The sequence below is a fragment of the Panthera uncia genome, chromosome D1 (assembly GCF_023721935.1).
Source record: "Panthera uncia isolate 11264 chromosome D1, Puncia_PCG_1.0, whole genome shotgun sequence".
NCBI lineage: Eukaryota > Metazoa > Chordata > Mammalia > Carnivora > Felidae > Panthera > Panthera uncia.
The window spans coordinates 36,774,037-36,785,080 of NC_064808.1; the positions used below are offsets into that span (position 1 = coordinate 36,774,037).

Sequence of the window (11,044 nt, forward strand, 5' to 3'; positions counted from 1 at the left end):
AACAACATTGAATTCATAATAAGTGAACATTCTCTCTCTCTCTCTCTCTCTCTCTCACACACACACACGGGCAATAACATGAGCAGTTTGCATGTCCCAGTCTTTATGCTTTACAGAAGTATGCATATAGGTAGTTATAAATAATAAATGAGATACGTGATGATGCTACAGGTAATGTCCTATAGCTTTATTTGATTTTTCTCGAAAACGCATCTTGGAGATTACTGAGTATGTACATGAACACACATACACATGTGTGTGCATACATACACTTAAAGTTTTTTAAACCTTTATATTCTCTTCCACAAAATGACATGTGAAATAAATCATTCCATTACTGACAGATTTTTCTGGCTGTATCTGGCTTTCAATGAATATATACAACACAGCAAAACACCTCTGTATGTGCACATTCCCCCCTCATGGGCATGTGTCTTTCCCAGAATACATTTCAGGAGATAAAGTGAATGGAATCAAGAGAATCCCTTTATTATTCTTCACATTCACTTTAAATGTTGATAGTTTTTTCTCAAATTGCCATTAAAAGTTTCACTAATTTACACTCAGGCATGTACACAAATAAAAACAAATCTGTTTACATCAACCTCACCAACAGAGAATAAAGTCATTTTTTTTTTAAATTCTGCCCAATTTAGGGCATGATTATGGTGACTTATTCACTGTATATTACTTCTGTCTTCAAGCTACTCAGCCTTCCTGTGTCTCAGTTTTGTCACCTCTAAAGTTGGGGATAATTATAATAATATAGAACCCAAAGGATCATTTCCTGTCTTTTGTACATTTTGCCTCCTTTGCAATGTAATGTTGTCACTTTCCTCTGGTTAATTCAGTAAGGTAACACATATTTAATGAGCACCTACAATGTGCCAGGCATCCATCTACTCGCTGGAGACACAGCAGGGAGACAAAACCAAGCGGTTGCTCTCAGAGAGCTTACATCCCAATGGGAGGCAGACAATACAGAAGCAAACACATAAATGTATAATGTTCTGTTATGTTGTGTTAATGAAAACAAAATAAATAAAGTAGGGTGTGAGGCTAAGAAATATTAAGGATGCTATTTTAGAGGCTGCCTAAGAACGTTACTCCAATAAGGAGATACTTGAGTCAAGACCTGAAGGAAATGAGCACATCCAGGCTGAGGGGAAAGCAAGTGCAAATCCCGAAACTGGAAGCTGGTTGGCATGTCTGAGAAACAGTGAGGGATAATATGTTGGCATAAAGGGAATGAGGGGAGAGAAAAGAGAGATGCCAGCTGAGAGGAGCCAGAGACCGGATCCTGAAAGCTCTCATAAGCCACAAGGAGAAACTTTAATTTTATTCCAAATGCAGATGGAAACCAAGGCACTACATCTGAATTGCTGAACTGCTACCACACAGACAGAGGCTAGAACTTTCAGCTTCCTATGCAAGCAGATACCTGGAGTATGGCCACTGGCAGTGCCCACTTGCCCTCTGAGCAAAGCACACAGGGAATAAAAACCCACGTCAGCAATCAGAGTGTCCCTCACAAACTCAGGCCAAGAGGCAAAGCTAAACAGAGCCATGAAGGTATAGAACCATGCCCCAGACCCAAATGCATACCTTTTGCATTCAATCCAAAATGTAGACTTAAATCATTTTTCTTCTCTGATGCACAGTGCCCTCACCAGATGACAGACCAGGAACAGAACCCTAGCCATGCTCAGCTACCAGAATGGTGACAAGGGTCTACCACATGAATACCAGAAGCCCAGGCAGGGAAGCTGTTCACAGCTCACCTCAAAGGCAGCAAGCTTACCTCTGCAGATGGTCCCATTTCCCACATAGCCCGGTTTGCAGGTGCAGCTGTGTCCCTGGACAGTGTTGGTGCAGATGGCATTCTCGTCACAGTTGTGCTGCCCGCTGCCGCATTCATCATGCTCTGTTTGCAGGGTGAGAAAAAAAGAAAGAAACGCCTTTTCTTAAGTTGGAATCACAGGTGTTAGAAAAGTAAGTTGAGACTCACCACATAAGAATGGCATGACTACCATGTATGGGGATCTTACTATATACCTGGAAGTTTCTATCCCTGATGTGGTTGAAATCTCAACAGGTCTCAAAGATAGATGTCATTATCCCCACTTTGCAGGTAAAAAGACTAAGGGTCAGAGAAGGCAGCATCTTATGCAAGTCACATGACTGGTAAGTACTGCTCTGAGGGCATTGCCTTTTCCATGCTCTGCAAATGTTTCTATAGAGGCTCCAAGGCAGTGTTTCTCAACAGGGGGTAATTTTGCATCCCATCTCCACTGGAAACATTTGATGATGTCTGCCAATACCTTTGGTTATCATGGTTTGAGTAGGGGTGTTACTAGAATCTAGTGGATACAGGACAGGCATGCTACTAAGTATCTTACAATGAACAAGAAAACCCAACACAAGAAAGCATGAACCAGTACAAAATGTCAATGGTTCCTGGGTTGGGAAACCTGCCTCTAAGGTTAAAAAAGGAAAAAAAAAATCCCACATGTGAGAATCCACAGTTTCTTTAGAACAAAGAGAGTAAAACTGAAGAGGGAGGCTCAGCTGATATAACTTGGCAAAGAAGGGCTAACAAGGAATTTCAAAGGAATTTCACTGGTCACAGGAAATGCTGGCAAGCATAGGGTTGTGCTGAGTCTAAAAGGGATTTACTCTTAGGACCTCTCTTCAAGGGCCTTCAGCAGGGCTCTTAACTCTAGTTTTCCAGGTAGTCCAAGTTCACAGGGTTCAGCATTCAACCCCTGGGTTGATACCTGATGGGTAATCACATGGTTATATATTTTCAAATAGCTACAGCATCCTTAACCCACAAAACAGGAGGGAAATAGGTCTAACACCTTACAAAATACACTACAAGAATCCAAGTTAGAAATCAAGATTTCACAGACAGCGATACCTTCCTGTCATCAGCAGGAAATTTAGAGTCATCTAAATCGCTACTCTGTAAATAAAGAGTATTGAAAGGTTAGGCCTTATTCCCTTTAACATCTGCTAGTATAACTTGTTAGAAATTTTAAGAAGAAAATTCAGACAGGTTTAAGTCACAAAGGTTATAATACAAGAGTTGAAATCCCAGCCAGCAACCCCAAAGAAATAACACTAATTGAACAACACTAAAAAATTCAATATAGTTTGTAGTGCGCTGTTACAAAAGTGTACCAATCAATTGAAATATCCTCTATCTTCGTTAATTTTTACTCTAAATTTCCTAACAGAAACCAAGTAATGAGAAAGGTTAAATTCTACAACCTACAGCTGTTTTGGTCACCAACGTGTAATTAAAGTAAAGCGTACATAGGCATATGACTGAACACCTTCCATTTTTCAAAACAAAAATTTTCTTTTGGCCATAAGACCAATGCAAATGGTCAGTGAGAAGCGTGCACAGGTTACCATGCAGGGAGAAGAGAAAATTTATGAGAACTCACATCTAGTCTGTGCTAATGTTATTTCCAGCATACTCCAGAAATAGTATCACCCTGTGGATGTCCAATCAAATTTACAGACCTATTAAAAACCTAGTACATGTAGTTACAACACCAGAGGATGTCGGGCACACAAAGTCTAAGAATATAGACTTTGACACTGAAGTTTTCAATCCCTTATTTAAATTAATTTAATAATTATTAGGGTCTGTACTAGGACTACAAAGGTGAGTAGGTATGTCTCTGTTCACACGAACATTTTAATAGGGGCCACCAGATGTCAATATGCAACTAGGCAGAACAGAAGGGAGAAGTGATAAGAGTTACCAGGAGATGACTTTGTATTTTACCTAGAAAACAACATATTTTAGAGTGAATGGGGGGCTCTATTAATAATTACACTAGAATAACAGCATTGACTCAGGATGACCTAGGCAAACTGGCACGTGTGGTCATGCTAGATAGGAGGAATAGACTGAAATAAGAGTCCACTGAGGTAAAGAAATTTCAGCTCATAGGGAGAAAAGTCTTCTTGCAAAAGGTAGTATTTGAACTGGTCTTTGAAAAATGGTCATAGTTTTCTCAGTCAGGATTGCCCATGAGAGGCACTACAGGCAAAATAAAGGCATGGTTTTATGCAACATTTCAAACATCTGATACATCCTTACCTACCTGGTCTTTTTCCCCCCAAGCTCTGTTGAGGCATAAGTGACAAAACTCTAAGTTATTTAGAGTGTACAACGTGATGATCTGTTGTATGTATACATTGTGAAAGGATTTCCCTCATTAAGGTAATTAGCATATCCATCCTACATAGTCCTCTCCCAATATTCTTGAAGCAAACCCTCTTCTCTGATGAGATGGCCCCAACATGGTCCTGCAAATGCAAGAGTTCATTCCTACCCCTCTCCAGTTTGACATTTTATGTCCAGACTTAAAATACGGTCTCCCAATGTAGTTGGACTACCTTTGCCCCCACCTGGCTTCAAACACCATTTCATGCACATACTTTGCCAGGAAAGCCTTCCATACCTCCTCTCCATACCACATAAATTTCACCCATCTTGGAATTTTTACCAAATTTGGTATCTTTACCTCTTTGGAGGCAACCATATCACAATACATGGTGATATTTGTAAGTTTTATTATTATTGCCTTATTAACTAACTTTGAAGAGAGGAATTGTAGCATATTTTATACAACCCTCACTTTGCCTATCATTACTTCCCATAATGGTATTGAGCCTAGAAAGTGCCAAGCACTGAGCTAAATATTGCACATATCATTTAATTCTCCTAACAATCACATGAAATGAGTTTTCCCATTTTACAATGAAAGAGCAGATACAAAAACAACATCAACAACAACAAACAAACAAACAAACATTAAAGAATCTGCCCAAGATCACAAAACCAGTAAGTGAGGGAGCTCGTATTTGTGACACTAGACGCCAGGGTGACCACATCAGTCAGCAGCTACAAGCAATCTGGATACAGTTGAAGTTAAACCAAGACATATGGAAGTGATTCCATAGAGCCAGGAAGGAAGACGGTCTTTATGTATATACTAGCCCCAAATTTCCACTGAAGATCTGACCTATGTTGGACAACAATCATCAAATATGAAACGTTCTCCTTCCAAAAACATCAAATTCCCTTCCAGCTGTTGGAGATGCTGCAAAAGGGGGAGGACAAGTGCTCTGAGAGGCGGCACAAGGCAGTTGAGAGCACAAACTCCAGAACCACGCAGCCTGGCTGAGACAACCCTGGGTTTGCCACTTATTAGTTTCCTAATATGGAAAATGTGGATAATAATAGAACCTATCTTCTGAGGTGGTTGTGAGGATTGCATTAATTAATGCAAGTAAAATGCTTAGAGCACATGGCAACTAGTACGTGCTTCATAAATGTAAGCTATTTTTATGACCATTATTACTACTATTGCTAAGACCACCACTACTGCAATTATTTGGGAGTAGCCTTTATTGTTGGATGGTAGTAAAAATTGGTTAAGAAAATGTTCTTTTTCCTTTATAGTTCAGGCAGAAAGACTACAAAGAGATAGGCTTTTGAAGATAATTAAATTAGAATATCTCTTTGAATACCCAAGGAAGTTATTTGCTTAGATTCAATTGTCCCCAAGAAACAAGACTATAAATTGGAAAGGTGAAAGATGTATGTTTAGCATTGTTGATGTCTGACTAGAGTTTGATTAGTATAATTAGAGTATCCAACCTCTCAGGACAAAGAATAATGATTACGGCAGCATGCTGTTTCTCCACTAATGATGATAATTGTTGTTATGCTGGCTAATATTTGTTGAGCACTGATGAGGCACTGTCATTATCACATAGGTCCTTTATCCTCCTCCTTTTCTTCCTTTTCCTTCCATAGAATGGCTCAGAAAGACTCTACCCTACCTCTGTAATAATGCAATCAAATGGAATCAATAGCCATTATCAATTAAATACCATGTTTTCGGGGCGCCTGGGTGGCTCAGTCAGTTGAGCGTCGGACTTCGGCTCAGGTCACGATCTCGCTGTCCGTGAGTTCGAGCCCCGCGTCGGGCTCTGGGCTGATGGCTCAAAGCCTGGAGCCTGCTTCCGATTCTGTGTCTCCCTCTCTCTCTGCCCCTCCCCCGCTCATGCTCTGTCTCAAAAATAAATAAACATTAAAAAAAAAATTAGGGGGGCGCCTGGGTGGCTTGGTCGGTTAAGCGTCCGACTTCGGCTCAGGTCATGATCTCACGGTCCGTGAGTTCGACCCCCGTGTCGGGCTCTGTGCTGACAGCTCAGAGCCTGGAGCCTGTTTCAGATTCTGTGTCTCCCTCTCTCTCTGACCCTCCCCTGTTCATGTTCTGTCTCTCTCTGTCTCAAAAATAAATAAACGTTAAAAAAAAATTTTTTTTTAAAAATTAGGGGAGCCTGGGTGGCTCAGTTGGTTGAGCATCCGACTTCGGTTCACGTCATGATCTCACAGCTCCTGAGTTCGAGCCCCCCATCAGACTCTGGAGTCTGCTTCTGCTTCTGTGTCTCCCTCTCTCTCTGTCTCATCAGACAACATTTTATAAAGAAATTGAGGTTTGAAGCACCTGTGAGGTGTCAGTACATATAATATGTTGGGCATACAGTACATACAATAAGTTGTATGTCTGGCACTCAAACTTCCATCTATCTTCCTCATCTCTTCTCCTGTATTCTTTCTAAAACTCCACCTTACCGTGTGATCAAAAGGAACTTCTAAAGTGTTGGCCACAGTGTAGGTTAATTTTTTACTTTTTAAAGGAGAATAATCACAGACTTAAAGTAAGTTGCAGAAGCAGTACAAAGAATACCATTACACTTCACCCTGCTTCCTTCCCTCAATAGTGCCATCTTATATAGCTGTAGTACAACATGAAAACGAGACAACTGACATCGGTATATTACTGTTAGCTAGTCTACAAACCTTATTCAGTTTACACCTTTTTTTCAGAAACAGTATCTATCTCCTTTTGGGGGTGTATATGTGTATATAAGTGTATAATTCTCAGCAATATTATCCTATGTATAAGTTCAGGTACCCACCACCATATTCACGTATTGCTCTTTGTTTACACCTACTCAGCACTCCCCCAAACCCACCTACCCCCAGTCCCTGCCCCTTATTGGCTACTAACATGTTCTCATCTCTACAGTTTTGTCATTTAGTGAATGCTGTATAAATAGAATTATACGTACAGTAAGTAAATTCTGAGACTGACTTTTTTTCACTAGATGAAATGCCCTTGAATTCCATTCAAGTTGTATGTGTCCACAGTACAAGTTACTTTGTTGTTGAGAAGTATTCCGTTGCATAAATTCATCACAGTTTGTTCAACATACACACGCTGAACGACTCTTGGATTGTCTCCTGTATTTTTCTATTATGAATGAAGTTTCGATGAACATCTGGGTGAAGGTTTTTGTGTGAATATATACTTTCATTACTCTGGATTAATATGCAAAAGTGTGAACACAGGGTCATACGATAAATGCATGCTTCATTTTGTAATAAACTGCCAAACAATTTCCTGGAATAGCTGTACTGTTTTACATTCCCATCAGCAATGTGTAAGTCATCAAGTTTCTCCACATCACTGTCAGCATTTCGTTTTGCCACTTTAAAAATTTTAGCCATTGTGATAGGTGTGTACGTGATACTACATTGTGCTTTGCATTTTGCCAATGGCTGATGATGTTGAACATCTTTTGACAAGCTCATTTTCGACCTGAAGCTTGTCTTTGGTGAATTATCTGCTCATGTCTATTACGCATTTATACTTGGGTTTTTATTTTACTGTTGAATTTTGAGAATTCTTCATATGTTCTAGATATTAAGGCCTTTATTATGTGGTTTGTAAATATCTTTTCACAGTCTATGCCTTGTATTTTCATCCTCATCATTATTTCACATGCAAAGGTTTAATTTTTTATGAAACTCAATTTATTTTTTATTTTATGGATAATGCTTTTAATGTCATGTCTAATAACTCTTTATCTAACCCTAGGTCTTAACGATTTTCTATTTTTTTTAACAGTTTTACATTTTAAGTCCATGACACACTTTGAGCTAATTTTTGTATATGGTATATGGTATACAGTTTCAGTTGAGGTGTTTTGTTTTGTTTGCCTACACTTGTCCAATTGTTACAGTGCAAAAATTGAAAAAGCTATTTTCCTCCATTAAATTGCTTTTGTACCTTTGTCAAAAACCAATTGGTTATATGTACGTTGGCCTATTTCTGGGGTTCTCTATTCCATTCCAATGATCTAGGTGTCTATTCCTTTGCAGATACCACACTGCCTTGATTACTGTAAATATAAAGAAAGGCACATAGAAAGCCTTAATGTCAGATATAGTGATTTCCCCCACTTTACTCTTCTTTGGTCAAAATTGTTTTCGTTATTCTAATTTCTCTTTCTACATAAATTTTCTTTTACTTAAAAACATTTTTTTAATGTTTATTTAATTTTGAGAGAGAGAGAAAGGAAGAGGGAGAGTCAGGGGCAGAGAAGGTGGGAGACACAGAATCTGAAGCAGGTTCCAGGCTCTGAGCTGGCAGCACAGAGCCCAACATGGGGCTCAAACCTAACAGCCGTGACATCATGACCTAAGCCAAAGTTGGAAGGGTAACCAACTACGCCACCCAGGTGCCCCTACATAAATTTTAAATTAAGTTTGTTCATTTCTATAAAAATTCTTGTTGGGATTTTAATAAGGGTTTGTGTTATACTTACAGATCAATTTGTGGAGAACGGACATCTTTATCATATTGAGTCTTCTTCTATGAACATAGTATATCTACCTATTTACTTACTCTTTGATTTATTTCCTAAGTGTTTTGTAATTTTTAGTATACAGATCCTACACATGTTTTGTTAGATTTATTTCGTGAGGTATTTCATTTTACTTTGGAGCAACTGTATATAATAGTAATCTTTTTTTTTAATTTTGGTTTCTAGACGTTCATTGCTAGTATATAGGAATGTAATTGATTTTTGTGCGTTGATTTCATAGCTTGTGACATTGCAGAACTCACCTATTAGCTCTATAATTTTTTTTGTAGATTCCTCAGGATTTCCTACCTAGATAATCATGTCATCTGTAAACAGAAATAGTTTTAATTCTTTCTGCTCTCTATGCTTTTTATTTCCTTTTGTTGCCTTATTGTGCTAAGACTTCCAGTGCTATATTGCACAAGAGTCATGAGAGTGGACATCACTGATTTATTATTAATCTAAGGGAGACAGTGTTCAGTCTCTCATTATTAAATATATTATTAGCTCTGCCTCATACTACTTTGTCAATGCTGGATGAAGTTCAGCTCCGTGGTGAGCTCCCCTGACAATGAAGTTGGGAAAGAGCAGAGTGCCTACTGGCCCACCTTGCACTGCCTTGTTCAGTCTCCAAGCTGCTGGTGGGGAGTGGAGGCCCAGGTCCATGCTGAACCCCACTGACATTACTACAGGGAGACAATCAGCATGTTCTCTCTGCCAAGCAGGTTTCCCATTGAAAGATGGCTAAAGTAGAGTTGGTATTTTCAAGGTTTTCTGCTCCGTGAAGCCCCCTTTTCCCCAAAAGTGGAGTGGACTTTTCTTGGAACTTTTATAACCACAACCTAATTGTGGTTGGTGGTGTATTGGTGGTTTCAAGGTTGCAGTCTGCTTCAGCTCCTCAACTAGGATGACTAAGATTCAAAAATAAAATGGGGAACTCACTCCATGTGGCTCCTCAAGTCCCAAAGTTCCCAGGTAGTTCACCTTCCGTTCATCTTTCAGTCTTCCTGGGTATTTGTTGTGTTGTGTCTAAGGGTTTTCTTTTGGTTATAGAAGAAAAGACCCAGGAGAAAGAGGGCTAGTCCATCTTGGCCAAAATCAAAAGTCTTCTGTATATTTAATTTTTAAGAAATTAGTCACTTCCCTCCTCTGTTTCTTTTCTAAAGAGCACTAACAATTGGGATTTTTCATAAGTAACATTTAGTGAGCACATACTATGAGCCAGACTCTGACCTAATTGTGTCATATACTATGAGCCAGACTCTGACCTAGTTGTATCATAGCATTCATATGAGTTAAGAGTTATTATTATTCCTATTTTCTATATGAAGAAATGGGAACAAAGAGGTTGTGGCCCATGGTTATAAGGTGGTAGATTCAAACCAAGACAGTCACTGTCAAACCATGACAGAAGAATTAGAGTCATGTAGTTATCAGTCATTCTTGAAACTCCTTTCTCCCTAATCCCTTATAATAGATCCATCACCAAGTCTTGATTTTTCTCATTCATTGCTATAACCCTTATTTCCATTGCCACCACCCTCATCCAAGCCACCATCATCTCACCCACATCTAAGCTGCCATTAATTAAGTTAGAGCTATTATTTCTCAATGAATCTCCCCACACTCAGTATTGCCCACTTTCAATTTATTCCTCATATTACATTTAAAGCAATCTTTTAGGAAATCAAATCTGATCATCTTGCCATCCCTGCTGAAATTTTCCAGCCAGTTACTTCCCTTTTATCTCAAAATGTGGACATTGTTAATATGATCTCCTGGTCCCAGCATGGTTTCACCGCCACCTAACTGCCTAGAACGATTTTGCTTCATTTTCACTCTTGCCTGCTCTGTTCAACCAGCCTGCCTTTATCTCCTTCCCTCAGGTCATAGGGACTTTCATATAGGCTTCCCTCTTGGCCCAGTTACTGCTTGCTTATCCTTATTATCTCAGTTCAGTCCTCAGCTCCTCAGAAAAGAACACCTGATTTCCTTGATGGGGAAGTTTCCCCTGTAACCTACTGATGTAAGCACTCAGCACCTCCTCATAGGGTTAATCACAGTTGCAATTTTATGTCTATTAATGTATTGCTATTTTTACTAATAGCTACCTTTTTTACCAGAACATATATTGCTTGGGAATATATGTCAAATGTATCTTTCTTTACTTTAGATCCAGCTCCTACCAGAACTGCTGAGACATAGTATGTCCCTAACACAAATACTTATTAGAGGGGACGGGAGGGGAGGGGGAAAAGAAAAGAAAAGAAAAGAAAAGAAAAGAAAAGAAAAGAAAAGA

At 39.1% G+C, this 11,044-nt stretch overlaps 1 protein-coding gene across 2 annotated transcripts in view; it reads right to left on the minus strand.

The window, feature by feature from the left end:
* NELL1 (neural EGFL like 1) overlaps positions 1–11,044 on the minus strand; it is an 877,100-nt gene that overhangs the window by 351,645 nt on the left and 514,411 nt on the right. For both annotated transcript variants that reach the window (XM_049649290.1, XM_049649281.1), the window contains exon 14: positions 1,802–1,924. In XM_049649290.1, coding sequence (XP_049505247.1) covers positions 1,802–1,924 — 123 coding nt within the window. The remainder of the gene's footprint in view (positions 1–1,801; positions 1,925–11,044) is intronic.